Source organism: Strongylocentrotus purpuratus, unplaced genomic scaffold (genome assembly GCF_000002235.5).
Source record: "Strongylocentrotus purpuratus isolate Spur 01 unplaced genomic scaffold, Spur_5.0 spur5_scaffold_21, whole genome shotgun sequence".
Taxonomy (NCBI): Eukaryota; Metazoa; Echinodermata; class Echinoidea; order Camarodonta; family Strongylocentrotidae; genus Strongylocentrotus; species Strongylocentrotus purpuratus.
The window spans coordinates 9,334,661-9,351,523 of NW_022145607.1; the positions used below are offsets into that span (position 1 = coordinate 9,334,661).

The 16,863-nt window shown below is 35.3% G+C and overlaps 1 protein-coding gene across 6 annotated transcripts in view; it reads right to left on the reverse strand.

The window, feature by feature from the left end:
- Nucleotides 1-311: 311 nt before the first annotated feature.
- LOC592380 (phosphatidylinositol-binding clathrin assembly protein LAP) overlaps nt 312-16,863 on the reverse strand; it is a 77,992-nt gene continuing 61,440 nt past the window's right edge. For all 6 annotated transcript variants that reach the window (XM_030994891.1, XM_030994892.1, XM_030994893.1 and 3 more), the window contains 8 exons: nt 12,421-12,489; nt 11,368-11,536; nt 9,040-9,105; nt 7,607-7,745; nt 5,364-5,408; nt 4,452-4,535; nt 3,851-3,982; nt 312-2,959 (listed from right to left, as the gene is read on the reverse strand). In XM_030994891.1, the coding sequence (XP_030850751.1) occupies nt 2,945-2,959; nt 3,851-3,982; nt 4,452-4,535; nt 5,364-5,408; nt 7,607-7,745; nt 9,040-9,105; nt 11,368-11,536; nt 12,421-12,489 (719 nt within the window). In that variant the 3' untranslated portion in view covers nt 312-2,944. The remainder of the gene's footprint in view (nt 2,960-3,850; nt 3,983-4,451; nt 4,536-5,363; nt 5,409-7,606; nt 7,746-9,039; nt 9,106-11,367; nt 11,537-12,420; nt 12,490-16,863) is intronic.

Below are 16,863 nucleotides of genomic sequence, written 5' to 3' on the forward strand. Positions count from 1 at the left end.
CTGACAGAGTAATAATTCAGCACATTTATAACACACTTGAACAGTTGTGTTACAATGTATGGTATGTAGCTATTAATTCACCGACCAAAATAGCATATTCGTAAAACAAAAATTACAAACACTGCCTCACACTCAATTCAATTATATATCTCTCTCTCTCTCTCTCCCTCTCTCTCTCTTTCTCTTTCTCTCTCTCTCTCTCTCTTTCTCTTTCTCTCTCTCTCTCTTTCTCTCTCTCTCTCTCTCTCTCTTTTATATCTCTATCCCTCACACACACACTCCATTTTATTTTGAATCAATTTGACATCCAGATTTACATACCTGCATCAATTCATTTTTCCAATATATAATATGCACACAGACACTCACCCAACACACAATAAACATTAAGAAATAACATAACTTTCCCCCTTTTTATCAAACAAGTAATTTTCTACAAATATACACATTCTATGTCTAATCCGTGATAAATCTTCTATGCAATCCAATAACTTTTCAACATAATCATATTGATTAAGAAAAATGTCTTGAATTACACATCACAAAATGCATGTTACACATGAAATTGTAACCAACTCCCAACCAAATCATCATCTGTACACAGTCAACTTCCATTTTAGTTTGGGACATACAAATGCTCAATCTTCATGTGCATATTATAACCCCTCAAACATCATTGCAAAATAAATTTAAAAACAACAATTTTGATGCGTGTTGTGGCAATTAAAATATAAACTAATCTCAAAGTTGTAGAACTTCATCTATTTCCCGAATCAAAGTTCATCTAAGATTTGACTTAAATTTTGGTTTCAGCTTTCAGATGATGATTTCTAAGTTATCATTTTCCCTAAATACCACAGCTCTGGACAATTGGAGATATACATGGTCGAGCACAGTATCCACTAAACAAAGTACTTCTTATTAATGCTGGTCCAAAATTCATAATGCCTTCTATATCCATACAAGGCGAGGGTACAAAAAATACATATGCACACCTAATAAATTCATACATGTATTTGAAATATCCATGACATATTTCTTACATCAATATTATATTTAAGAAAAAGTAAAATCTATAAATGGAAACGCCAAAATTCAGGTAGATGATGATGTACAAGATTTGAGTCGCGCAAAGATGAAGTTTCATAATCATGGTCCTACACTTATCCTACTATATCCTATTATTCTTAAGGTAGTATATATGTAAATTGTCTCCATTCAAGTGAGCAATTAACACTGCTCCAATGATGAAGGTGTTCATTACATCAAACCTTACGCTACTTAATATTCGTTGGCAGTAGGGTCATGATTAGAGTATATATTAAAGATCAAAAGGTAGACATTGAAAAAGGATGTCTTCCTAATATGTTACATGTTTAACACATTGCTTTCCATATTATAAAATATTAATTTGACAAAAAGATGATCATTCATATGTACAAAATGATTGGTGATTATTGAATGATTTTTGTTTTGTGTGTGTGTGCTCCAAATGGTGCAGAAATTTCTTGAATAATCATAGGTTTGTACACTTAAGAAACCAGAACATGATCTGAAGTGTGCATTTCAATGTGATATAGAGCACATATTTTTTCATCCATCTATTTCCCAGAAGCTCATCTATTGCATCATAATAAATCAAACTTTCTCTTGAAATTAAATTTCATTAATAGAACTCAATATTAGCTTGAAAATACTTTTTTTTCAGTGGGTTTCAACCTAAGGTATCCTAGGGTTTAGAAGTTAAGTTAACGTAAAAACCCACACAAGATTGATATGGTATAGATCTTTCAGCAGCCCTACACAATAACGCAAGGCTCCCACATTAAATAACAACCACAAAACTACCGCAGCAAAACCAAATGTAAGAACAATTAAGGTTCGATTAGATATGACACAGTAAACCGTCGCAAAAAAGCCGCCTCAGTTTTTTTGTACACGTCAATGAATGGTAACTGGGCACCATAAAGGTCCTGCCCGTGTTCACTAAGCTCTGTGTACGTCATCGTAACAAAACTTTTTAAAAACACTACAGTTTTGCAGCATGACATCTGAACGAGGCATTCAGAGTGTTTTTAGTTAAGCACAGAAACTTTGGTTTGTTGTGGCAGTGTACCATGTCCTATGTTGACAAGCCTTAGATGTAACTACATACTACGATGTACTTCTGGGATCTTATCATACCTGGAACTGCCCAGCGTCTGTAAGAGGTGCAGAGACACAGCTGATGTTTAGTGGTCTAACAAAGCTGAAAGCTCCATATGTTAGAACTGGCCATACCATCCATAACTGACCTATATAAGCACACTGTTTGTCTCACAGCGTAACACGCTTTGCCTTAAAAAACAGGCCCTTTTTGTTGCTTCCATCATCATAAACCAATGACTTATACTGAAGTTCAAGATAAAGACTTTGTCCTTTGTGTTTGTGTTTATGGACATAGGACTTCATACACATGTATTCATCATGACAAAGAACTTGTAGGTTGTGTGCAAGAGTAGTTCACAAATCCAACATGAAAATTCACTTAACCTGTTCACTACTAAGTTATCTCATTTCCTATGCATAATACAGGAACAATAAATTGACAAAGGCAAAGGGTTAAATCTTCAGGGTATAGCACTATTGAATCAGTCCATGTAAATGACACTTTGAAAATACAAAGATATGTATCTTTGATGTTTGAGCCCACTTGCACTAACATAAACATGGATAACTGGAATCGCTCAATCACAAAATATAACGTATGAGAGTGGACGCCATCGAGAAAAAAAATTCTTGATTCGTGGGGCTGGTTTCTACATAATTGGTCACAAACAGCTTCTTTTCTCCACTTTGAAAATGTGCACTCATATCATAATATATATATATTTATATATTTATCTATTTATATATATATTCATATATCCATATATCTCTGTGGAGATGACTGACATCTGTGGAGCTAGATGAGATTACCCTGGGGGAGAAAATAGAGAGAAAAGTGACAGTCATTTTTTCGTTATGCAATATTTGTTTCTAATATCAAAACAACAGGTGCAAACTACATAATCTAGCTGCCATGCAGTTTCAGAGGTTGCACTGCAAATTGCATGTGAGAAGACTGAGACAAAAGAAAGACATTTATTTGTCCTTCATTCATACATCAAACTATGCATACAATATGATCCGACTGGGATCCAATTTTAGAAGAAATCACACTGGCATAAGATGTGAACATTCAAGAAAAGATGTAAAAGAAAAGACATTAATTTTCATTCAATTATTCAACGACTTATGCAATACCATTCTTTAGAGCCAAGTGCAAACAATACAATCTGATTGTGATCCATTTGTAGAACAAATTGTTAAAGATAGAGACCGGTTCTGGTCATGAGGTTGCACTGTGAAAGAAACGTTGTGGAATCGATCAGAAAAGGTTGATCATCTAGCTTATAAGTATTGGTGTGTTCTGCAAGGTTCTGGAATCATCAAAATGATAAGAAATTTGGCCCAGCCTTGGTAAAGTTACAAGCACTGTACACAGAAAGATGTATATGGGACGACGCACACATGCGCGACAAGTGCGTATTATCTATTTGGTCCCAATAGATAAACTAATTTACTAAATATATCAATTAGTAGGCGGTTTCCCGGCAAAATTGTTATCATCATGTATTAGTCAAAACATGTTCTTTCACATGATTGGTAATAAGAGCTTCTATTTCATTTTTTGAGAGGGGGGCGTTTCCAAACCTGGTCTTTACCTTTAAGTCATTGACTCTGTTAATTAAAATCTATTTGGGGCGACGAGTCCCTTACAAACAATGTGTGTTTCTACAGTAATATGTACGGAGGAAGGTGGACTTACGAATGGATCTGCGGGTGCTTGGGTTTGTGTAGGTGGTCTCGTTGGTTGATTATACATAGGTTGACCCATACCTCCAACAGGTTGTCCAAACATGCCCGCGGGTGCCATGCCCATCGGTCTTACACCCATGCCCTTCAAGAGGATAAACATAGAAAGAGAAACATAGAAATGATTAGGGTATGGTAACATTAAAAGCAATAGAGAATAAACACAGCCTGTTCATGTATTCCATGATTATAAACACAACAATATAGTTTCTCATGTATATATATATATATATATATATATTACTTTTTTTCACAATGTGTGACCAAAACAAATTTTCATGTATTCTTGTGAATTTGGATGAATAAAAAGAATTGAATTGAATTGATTTGAATATGCCCACGGATGCCATAACCAACAGTGCAGCTAAGGAAGCAGAGTTACGGGAACATACTGCTACAGCTGACCTAAGATGATGCTAGAGGAGATTTTTGCAATAGTGCTTTGTTGGACAGGCACAAAAGAATATACACCATGTCGAGACAAACTGACACCAAGTTGGCCAAACTCTGTCTACAGATTTCTCTGATCACTCACGCAACATACAATAACTTACCATTCCAGGTTGGGCCATCCCTGCTTGTTGAGCACCAAATTGTCCTGAGAATGCTTGACCCCTCCAATCGGCCGTTTGACCGCTCTGAAACAAAACATATACCAAAAATCACCATCAGTAATGCTTCCCAAACATAAAAACTTCCCGAATACAGAAATTCAATAAGACATAGCAGGCAGACTGCCTAAAAAATCATTGCAGGAAAGAGAAGGGCTAGTGACAATTTTCTTTTCTTTTTTCTTGAGGGGGGGGGGGGGGATCCTTTTGAGTTTTCACGCATGATTTAGCGAACCTTCTAGAAAGCTGTTGTAAGCAAGCTCATGAGTGGTCTCACGAGTTGTCTGGCTCGTAACCTGACAGTCTACTTGCATATCCAGAATGTATGTGTGACCAGATTAAGAAATATGAAGCGCATTTTTCTTATCTCATTTAAATTGTGGTGCAGCTTATCTATCTTTTTTGAATCTGCATTGAATAAAAAAAAACAATACAAGATTGCACAAAACTACATGTATACATTTAATGCATAACTGTGCCAATGATACATATTAAGGGTAACATATTGGCCCACATGTTCAACATGTATTTTCTAAAGCACAATAGTACATTTAATACTGCATTACTGTGTACAATGTAGTAATACTTTCATCCAAAAATTTGTCCTAATATGAGATATAAACATACACTTTATATGGAACTTAGCCCCTCTTTTTCCCAGCAGAACAGCAACATCACCAGAAATTTTCTTGGCCCTCAGATGAAGAAATTCCATGAATTTCAAAACTAACCCACCACATCCACCTCCAAGAAAATGGATGATACCACATGGATAGACATACAGCACTGCCAGCAAATGGAGCAGATTGCTGCTCATGGACTATACCATTAGTCAAACAGGGGTGTTAGACTCACCATGGTAGTATTTGGTGGTGGAGGTGTTGGTGCAGACTCAAGCTCCTTTACATCATTATTTTAACGTTTTGTGAAAGCATGAAGTGAGAGTGGTGTTAACAGAAATGAAAGATAATATTAGCATTATGTTTAGAATGAGGACAGGATCAGAGAATAGCGAACTGTGTTAGTTTCAAATAAAGCTACAAAACAGAATGAGGATTACTAAGACAATGTATAATATGGTAAAACATAAGATGAAATGATATATGAAAGAAAGATTACATGTTGTTAAAATGAAACAAATGAATTGAGAAAACATGCAAGACAGAATGAGAGAGGCATGGTAAAATGATAAAACACCAAATTGAATTTGTTCACAATCATACAGTTATCACAATTCATGATTCTGCTTGATGAGGATAATTTACTCATAAATGACAAATAATTAAAATTAACTATTCATATTCATAAGGGAAAATTACTATATGACTAGAGACCTTTACTGATTACAATAAACCCCACACCACAATTGCATCCACATATAGCTTTTCATTAAACAAGGACAAATTTATATTAAACAAAAAACATACACTCACACACAGAGCAAACTATTAAAAAAACACAGTTCAAACAACTATCCAAGATAATCACTGAAAGGTCGTTATCTCATCAAATCAGCTCTCGGTTAACATAAGAAAAAGATGGGGACCAACAGACACCGATTATGCATTGTTTGCTATATAGACGATGTAAGTAGCTATAAGTAGTGCAGTGGGGCTTTAAAATCAATTTTCAATTCTGACTTCCAATATTTGTATCTGTTTAATAGTATCCTGTTTAATAGTATCTCTTTCGAAAATGAACAAGGCTAGTTACTTTAGAAATTCTTTTGTTTTCATAACCTTTCCCCAATTTAATTTCCTTCTTCGTACAAATACACTACAAGACTAAAATATAAATAAAAGTGGTTAAAATTACTGTAGACATGAAAAAAGTACTACCGGTATACTTTATAACCATGAAACATTATACAAATAGATCATGCTACTATTTCCTCTCAACACCTACAGGTAGTTCATTATACAAAATCTAAAGGGGGCAAATCACACATCTACTATTCTATCAGGAATTCTCACAGGGATCAATTTTTTATCCAGAGCGCCGTAAAACGTTCTTTTAGATTTATCACATCATATATCAACTTTATAACCATGAAACATTATACAAATAGATGATGCTACTATTTCCTCTCAACACCTACATGTAGTTCATTATACAAAATCTAAAGGTGGCAAATCACACATGTACTATTCTATCAGGAATTTTCACAGAGATAAATTTTGTATCCAGAGTGCCGTAAAACGTTTTTTTTAGATTTATCACATCATATATCAACCGCAGCTTTCTGAAGCTGAAAAATTGTCAGCAACATTTGCTTGTTTGTGTTTTCTTACTTTGGGCTCACATCCAATAAATTAAATTTTCATTTAAAATCTATGTACCATGCAAGTATCATCTTCAAAGCTAATATACAACATAATGATCTGAACCAAATGAATAAGTAAAATGAATAGATGTAGAATAGGTAGAAAATAATGCTACTTTTAAACCAGAAAGCGTGAATTAGTTTGGATTCTAGAGACAGAGAAATGTAATAAACATGAATATTTTAACCGTTAACATCATCAGAAGAGTATTCTCTCAGAGTACTGTTCATGAAATTTTGCTGTACTGTACATCCTAGCTTATAAATACATCTTCCATCATTTCACATAATTATATCCCAACCCCCCCCCCCCCCCCCCCCCCAAAAAAAATAATATGTATATATATATATATATTGCTGGTGATCTGACATTTGCTTGAGTGACTTTTGCTCGCTGTTTTATTTCATCAAAGATATAGGTTTGGGATTGCAGTCGGGTTTAATTTGTCATAGTTTTAGGGTTATGGTTAGGATTAGGGTTAGGATCAGGGTTAGGGCTAATGTTAGTATTTGATCAAGAGTTGAAATTAGGATTTGTGTTGGTGTAGAAAACTAACCATGAAGTAATTGTCACCAGTAGTATGTGCTGTAGAATGCTTTTTTATGGTTATTTTGTTGATCAGAAGCAAAATTGCCGTTCTGAATCATCATGAAAAAAACAAGAATCCTCAAGAATATTAGATTAGGATGTTGCCCTAAGAGCTGGTCAGAAGGTCTATACTTGAGTGCTCTGGACCTGAGAGTTTAGGGTTCAAATCCCTGTTGATCTACTCACCATGTAACCTCCCATAGGGGCTGCTGCTGCAACACCCCATGCAGGGGCAGCCGATGACCCGATGGGGCCCTTCTGGGGTGACCAACCGGCCCCTCCGGTCCTCTGTGATGGTGAGTTCTTGGTCCACTGATGTTCCGTCCTAAAAGAAATCAAAGTTTAGGGACCAAAATCAATTTACCAAGATTCTTTCATTTGAATGGACGATGGGAACAACGCACAGGAATGACTATTATACACAATCTAATGTACATCCAAACACTTTGGAGCTTTACAAATTGTCAGCGAACACACTGCCAACGAGAATCAGGTGTTCTGTGTGTTAAGCCTACGGGAATTGGAGTATTCTATAGTCATCAGGTTTTAATGACATCTCAGATTTATATTTCCTCTTGATTTTAACATTAATATCATTTCATACAGTCCACCTTGATTCTCCCTTGCCATATTAAATATGAGCAATCCATACAAATAAAAATGACCATTTGCAGCCTCTGATTTTAGTACCTGGTATGCGTAATTAAAATAATAATAATATATCAAATACTCATGTCATGCAAATACACTTAGATTAGCAGCCATCCAGCCTCATATGGACATGCAACTATATGAACTGAGCCCAACTTTCAAGGCAAATCATTTGCATGTTTAAATACAGGTAATGAATGTCATGAAATGGAATGCAATTTTGAAAATCTTCCCACGGCATAGACCTCTAATCAGCATGAAATCAAAAGCGGTTTCATAAAATTTTGATCAGATGCTACATCAATGTAGCATCGTTACAGATAGTATTCCTTTTTTTTTAAATGAACACATTTAAAAAAGAAAAGAAATTGTAACACATCTAAAAAAGGGAACTCATGTAAAAAAGAAAAAAGGAAAGGACCAGTGAACCACACATTTTCAGAATCAGGTCAAGATATGAAAAATACTTGCATTTACGGTAACTTTAAAATGGAACCTTCACAACATGGAGAGACAATATAGGGGGTTTCGTAGTGCAACAAAGGTAGAATTATAATAGAGGTGCATGTATATAATCACAGGCTCACTGAAATATAAATTGAGGTAAATTGCATGAGATGGCTAGATGTAACAAAGAGCGATAGATAGTAATATTTCTTAAGATAAGATCAGAAAAAGACTGAATCTCAGGTAATTAACTACATTAGAAGCATTATTTTTTTTGGTTAGGGATTATGAAGTATGATTAGAATATACTTTGCATCTTATTTGTCTGGTGCATTGCTGGTTAGAGGTCTATGCCGAGTTTTTGACTAAACATGAAGCGTACATATTATTATAGAGGCTTGACAATTAACCCTTTGAATGTAATCTTTTTGATGCATGCATCCCAAATGAAAGCCCAGCCACCAGTGGATTATTAATAGGGTTAATAAAACTATGACGAGACATTGCCACCAAGCACCTACTTCAAACGGCCCATTCCATGAAGATCAAAATCAAGTGCACCACTTCCACTCCCAGCTCCAGCAGTTCTGCATTAGTAAGTGTGTGATGAGAGGAGGGCATGACAGCACAGCAAACGGATGGAGGAGGAACGCACGCATCCCAGAGAAAGTAGGGAGAGTGGAGGATGGAGGGTGGGCGGTGGAGGATGGGCAGGAGTGATGCGTTGAGGAGGATGACGGGGGTTTATCGGGGGAGCAAAATTGAAAAGGTTATGTGGTGAGGATGAATGAGGGCAGGAAGAGAGGAAGGAGAGAGAATAATAGATGTGGGATTGAGGAAGATGAAGAAGCGGGATTGATGAATGGAGAAAACAGGATGGAGTGATGGGTGACAAAATTGAAAGGATGAAAGGAGAGGGATAAGGAAAAATGAAGACGGAAAAGAAAGGTGATTTATGACAAGAGAAAAGGATGAAACAGTTCATCCAAAATAAAAGACAGTAAGCAAAGAGAATGGAAGGATGAAGATTAAAAGGGTTTCATGATGGAGAATGCAGGATTGATGGGAAAAAACATTAATTAGGAATAAATAAAAACAAAGTGGATAAATGAATAGGAGCGCGAAGGTTATTGGCAAATTAGATTATTTGGAAGCAGTAAAGGTGCAGCAAAAGGTAGGAATAGGACAGATGTTCATGTAAAAAAAAATAAGAATACAAATATGAAGGGACGATGGGGCAATGAAAGGGGGGGGGGGGGGTGTTATAAAGACCATTAAGAATGAAATAGAAAGGAGAGCAAGATTAGAAAAGATTTGGAGATTGATAGCATGGTTGCGGGTCACATCGATATGATGGAATGATCATGAGCAAATTCACCAAAATTAAAACATACAAAATAAAAGGGAATTGGCATGAGGGTTCAACAAAAGAATGGTATTTAGGAATAATGGATAGGCAATGAAAGGATATAAGAACACATTTTACAAGGGAATGGAAAGGGAAGAATGATACGTGGATGTGCGAATAGGAAAAGCAAACCGAAAAAAAGAGGATTGGTTAAATGGGTGATTCAATTTTATGTAAATTGTGTAAAAAATGAGAATTAAGCATTGTAAACTAACAGAGCCATTGATTATATATCCTCTTAATAACATACATGTAACAGAACACGAAACAGTACACCAAGAACTCAGAGAGAGAGAGAGAGAGAGAGAGAGAGAGAGAAAGAGAGCAAAAATGGTACAGGCTTGAAAGAATAGTTATTTTAGCATTAATTTTTTTTTTTTAATGTTGGTAAAGTAAAAGGGATTATAGCAATTAAACCAGAGGTGTGATTTTAAGTTTAGAAAATATAAAAGTAACAAGAATTCAGAGTAGGTTAACAAAAAGTAACAAGGGGAGAGAGAAATATGCAGAGAAGACGGCCTTTATATATATAGGTGGCCACTGTATGGTACAAGTATGAGAAGGAAAAATGGTATTGAATTCCAAAGAATACACGTGTACACAGAAAGACACTCAACAAATTGTGAGTTATGATGAGGAAGAATGAGGGAGCATTGTAATTTTTTGAAGAAAGTTAATGCTAGATATAAAGAGTGAATGAAAATGACACACATTAACGTAGATACATGTACATTACATCACCAACACACATTAACACAAGACAAGAGAGTGACTGAATGTGAATTAACATTATGACATGAAAGCATAATATGAAGTATATATATACATGGAATGCATGTACTAATGAAAATTACTACGATACTAGTTACTACACTATAACAGCCATTAAAACCAAAGCATTTCAGACATATTTCATGGAGAAAAAAATGTTTCCTAGTATTTCTCAAATATCATGCATAAAATGTATTAAGCGACTGCAATCTTTCAAAGACAAAATGTTACTAAAAAGTTGGTTTAGTTGGTGGTTGGTGAAATTTTAAATCAGATTAAACTGCACTGCAAAAAAAACCAATGTTACTGCGAGTGGCAGACCATTTTAATGCAAAATTTCAACTATAACACTGCAAATCCACACTCATTACACTGCAGAAGGCCCACATTGAATTTCTTCTTATGGATACAGATGAATTCCAACAGATTATTTTCAAACGCTAGTATTTTAGCTTTGTAAATCTTTTTAAAATCTAGAAATTAGTTGGCCATTTAAAAAAAAATGGGGTTAGTTTTTTAAACTATAAACTAAGCTGCTTTTCTTTTCTTTCTTTTTTTGTGGGGAGCTTTAAAAGTTTAACCATACAACCCCTTTTACAGGAAGAAAAATTTCACCACATATCTAAGCCTACATATTCCTCTAGAAAAGCAAGGTAAATTTTAAACTCACTTTTTAGGAGAGGCTACACCTTTAATATCAAGATTTGTTGCCAATTTGACGAGTGTTGTGTCGAGATTCTTGCCCCCGTTGGCGGCCATGACCTCTGCCTGTGAGGGGGGTACATATTGTTGGTTCATGGGCTGGAGGACATCTCCCATGATGGGTGCGGTGGTTTGGGCTGAGGAGGAAGGAGAAAGGGGAAGGGGGAAGCAAGAACAGGTTATATACATCATCCTCATTGGTGCAAAAGTACAGGGGGTGTTTCACGAAACCGTCGTAAGTACAAGTTCACCAACATCCTAGTGAAATCCATGTATTGTAATAAACATGTGTTTGAATGGGACGTCAGTAAACTTATACTTTTGAAGGTTTTGTGAAACTATGCCCAGGTAAATATACAAGTGTCACTATACAAATACAGTCTGAAAATTGTTAACTACAAACAGATGTTTATAGCACATTTAAACACCGGAGAAATCGATTTCCCAACACGGTAAGTGGATAAAAAAAATAAACATTTCTGATCCATTTCAAGCACAGCAAATGACCTTGATGTTTTGAGGACAATAATCATCAGATGAAGCTTTATTTTATCATGTAAAGGTGCAAAAATGATCCTCTTCAATTGTAATGACTGTGGTCACTTTTGAAATTGCAATTTTAATAACATATGAAGAAATAATTTTATATTTGCTGATGAATGGACATTTTGAAGTGGGGAGGAATACAAGCAGAAAACAGACTTTTCATATGAAAGAAACCTGATGACAGACAAATGACATTACTTACCATTAAATCTTAATATAATATATCATGAATTTATAATTATAATTAGAAATGGATGTATTCAAGCTCTTTTGGCTCACACAAAATATTGGAAAATTAATGAAAACAAATATTGACCAATTTTGTTTGCCCACACTATGATTTAACTAACATAAAAGGTTATAATCTCTGAATGTCCTTCCAATTCAAGCTCAAAATCATGCGTCTATCTCTGCAACAAAGGAGAAACACACTTTATAGAGGAGACTACTTTGTCTACTTTGCATGCACAGTTACCTGCTGGCTGTACACTGCTTCCGAATGCCTTGTCAAAGTTTGCCCCAATGTCATTATTATTTGCAAAACCTGTGAGATGGGAATGAGAGAAGAAAATGGCATGGAAATAGAGAGATGCTTGCACACAGAACATGATTACAGTAAGCACATAAAGTGAGATCAAGCTTTATCACCAAGGATCACACTCAAAACGAACATCTTCAACAAAGTACTTCAATGGAACAGTGATGACAGGACACATTTTGACTCAAATTTGCATTGAAATGTCACATGAATTTGCATGAGTGAAAAAGCAACAGATAGATAAACAGTACGAAAAATGAAAGTAAATTGCAGAGAGCTAAAAAAAAGTAATCAAAATCAAATTTTTTTTTCAACTGTTATTATTAGCTGAGAGAAAATATGTATTGCCATGGCATTGTTTTTTATAAAAAATTCACAAATATTCAAACACACAATGTTCATACAGTACATGTATCTAGAACTTAGCTGGCGGCTCTCTGGCTTATTTTACTAAATATGCATGCTGTATTCTTCAAATTGGCAATATGATGATGGCAGTGATAATGATAATGATTCTAATGATAAAATGATTCAGTATATAAAAACACACGGCTCACTGGCAAATATTTGCTGAAGCTGATATTTATTTTTTTTGTTATCAAAAACCTATATCTACTTGTACACTAAATACTAATTACACAGAGCTTTAGACTAGATCTTACACAACAAAAAGCAGAAGTTTGCTGATACAGATCTGACATGTGTTAAAGCGATACTGGACTGATGAACTTTCTGCCCGAGCCTACTGTTTATTGTATAGCGCCATCTCATGGTCAACTTGCAAACAGTACCCAATAACTAATTCCAACCTCTAAGAGAGAGAGAGAGGACTTGATGCGAGAACCAACCGCGCATCTATGGAAGCAGCAAGTTATTGGACCACACTGCTACAGCTGACCTGAGATGGCGCTAGACAAGATTTTGGGGTAGTGCTTCTAGTACAGTATGGTTTTAAAGTTGGCACACAAATCAGATAAATATACGATATACTTCTACATGTAACGGAACAATCAAAAGAAAATACAAAATCAATGTACTGTCAACTGTATTGTGAAACTAACAATATGACAGAAACACTTCAGATGCGAGAATGAATACTTGAATATTAACAGTCACAACAATGAGACTAATCACTATACAGTATACACCATAGACAGGGATTGGCATGAAAGAACGTCAAGCATACTACGACACACATGGAAACAGACAATAATTCACTTCTATAAATAAAATCTACTATTAAAATGAACAATACACTAGAGCAGAGAAAGGGGTATGGAATACAATGAACAAATTACTAAATACAGAGCATCTGGATATTCGAATGAGGTCATTCAAACTGAAGACTTGGGGGACAACAGAGAAATTCTATCATACTGCAGACACGCAGTTTCATTTATCACAAAAATAATAAATAAACCGCCCTCTCTTTTCAACTGAAGATTAACTTCTATATTGTTTTCTTTACTTCACCTGCAGAAAATTTTTGTGTACTTTCTTTCCTTTATTAGTCATATGAAATAGAAGATCAGAGTAATATCTGTTCCTCTAATACTTTCGGCAATAATAAAGCGAATTTCTTCTCACAGTACATATCATATGACACGCTATCTAGTAATATCACAAGGATGCTAATTCATCTACATGTTGAAAAATCAAAGAGAAAATATTAAACATGATGAATGGGTGTACACAGCAAAAGGATCTAAAACTGATGGGAAAAAGGAAATCATTAAAAAATGACAATTCAACCAACATCAAAAATCGAAGCCTGTTCTCCAGAGGCAATGCAATGCCTTTCACAAAATGAATAAACCTTGGCATGAATTCATTATACCATAAAACACTACTTTCTTCAACATCTAAACATGACTGAAAACTACTTTTTTCTAGAATATCAAAATAAGATGTTGAGCGATAAAACAGAAACTTAAAATGATTGATTTTAACCTAAAATATCACACTTGATCACAGATACTTAACTATTTTTTTCAATACCAAAAGACAACCTCTACATCACACACAAATAAAAAGAAGAAATAATAATAAACAAATAATTAGTGCATCAAACAGAAGAGTAAAAGTTGATAAACATTTCTTTGTGCTTTTGTGCCAATTTTCTTTTGCAAAATTACAGTTTTTATATCAAATTATTTTTCCTTTCCTGTGTGTGGTAAAGAGGTATATCAAAACAATTGCACACTACAAAGACAACTAAAAATGGGCTACTCAAACCATTCTATGACATTAAAATTGTTTTTACTAGAAATCAATTATTTCACATAGCACAAATTTACTACATGATCACTACATCAAACAGGGTTTGCTGAATCTCATCAAGACAGACAAAATAGTTATGTGAATTCAATAGATGCTAATGATCCAATCTTTAAATTAAAAAATTTTGAAAGAAATTTTGATAACAAGTAGATCGTATATATGCGATTCATAGAAAACAGTTCATTTCTGAGAAAAATTTGATTTAATCCCAAAAGGCATACACAGGCCCAATGCAATGAGAAACAGACTCTGGTCAAATTTCCATTCAACTGATATTGGTCTAAAAACATGATCATGTGAAAATGATAGCAACACAACCAATATTTGCTACCATTTTTATTCTGCATTCCTCATGCATTTTTTTCTTGGGCTCAGAATGAATTAGAAATTAAAAAAATTATTTTGTCTTTGAACTCCAGCAAACCTTTATTTGATGAATACATGTAAATCACTGGGATTTTCTGAAGCTAGCTCACACCATATTAAGATGGATTGTAGAAGTGGTCAGTTTTGCAATTCATTTATTTTCTCGAGTTTTGTGCAAGTTTCAGGGAATATCACGTTAAAACCATATTTAAATATTCACACTCTTTTCTACACAATGTGTTTAATATAGGATGATGATCCAAACACCCCACCTACTGATTCCAAACAAACAAAATTATTAACAAAATATTGGTCATTTCATAAAACCAGTAGTTTTTATTTGGTCCCTTGTCAGTTTCGTACCAGTTTTGTCAGTGCGACTGGGGTAAGAAGCTTAAATAAGCAAGTACTTACAGTACTTGAAGTGCACATATCACTTTGCTTATTGCAAAGGCAATGGGCCGTATTGGACAAAAATTTAACCCAAAGCTAGGCTTCAGCTTTTGTTCAAAATCAGGTTTAAAAAAGGAAGTTAGTCTGAGATCTAGATTTTCCTTCCTTAAACATGATTTATCAACCCAGGATTGAGTTTAACTGAATTAGTAGAATACGGACAAATGAGAATTGCAAAAATGAGCATTTCTGTGGGACAGGGGTGATTTGATGACAATGATGTAGCGTCACACCATGCCCAGTTTGGTACCTGGTGATGAAATCATGGAAGAGAGGATGGGCTGGGGATGTTCTGTGAGAGAGATTACATAAGATTATCATGGAGGGAGGAAAGCTGATGAGGATGATGATGAGTTCATGCACCAGTCAGTATAGGGAAACCCCCCAACTGAACAACCCTCCAGAGTGTGTCATTAGGGAAGTTAAGATTTGCACGCCGACACACAATGCAGTGGATTGCTACGTGTGACATCCTTTTAAGGCACTGTGACGTCCTTTTAAGGTCCTGTCAGTGCCTTAAAAGGAAGTCACACGTAGCAGTCCACTATGTCGGCGTGCAAATATAAAAGTATCTATTGAAGAGTCTTGTACCAGGGACAAGTTGATTTACAGGTACAGTCAAACCTGTCTATAGCGACCGCCCAAGGGAAACACCACAAGTGGTCTTTGTAGACAGGTTCCTTTAGTACATGTTTCAATAGGAAACCATTTTCAAGGGAAACAGAAAATGTGGTCTTTTTAGACAGGTGGTTGATACTAAAACAGGTTTGACTGTATCTTATTGGCTCATTGCAAAAGGGTTTTAAGGATAACATTGTTAACACTTGGTCCAAACCGAGTAGACCAGCCATGCCACATCCCAGGAGGCATGGGTGGGAAATACTGAAAGCATTTTCAAGGTTGAAAGAATGAAGAGAGATATATTGTTAACTTTGTCTGGAAGGATTTACGCCTTTTTTCCCCATCTTCTTCTTGCTGTTTGAAATCCCTATGCTTGATATTTTTACCAAGTGCATATGGCACTGGCCCGAACCCTGTGAAGATGATACGTAAATCCATTAGTTTTAATGTGAACATCCAATGCTTTTGTAAATCAAGGGTATGTTGAAGAAAACAGTGAAATGGCAACTCAAGATGGCAGAAATGACACACCCTGGACAGTCATTACAAGGGGATTTGCCTTGAATGGTGCATTATGGTTAGTACATGATAGGGGGCGGGGTCTAAAACTACCATGACTGATGGCCCACAAGATCTGCAGATTTAAACCTGTATTTTATT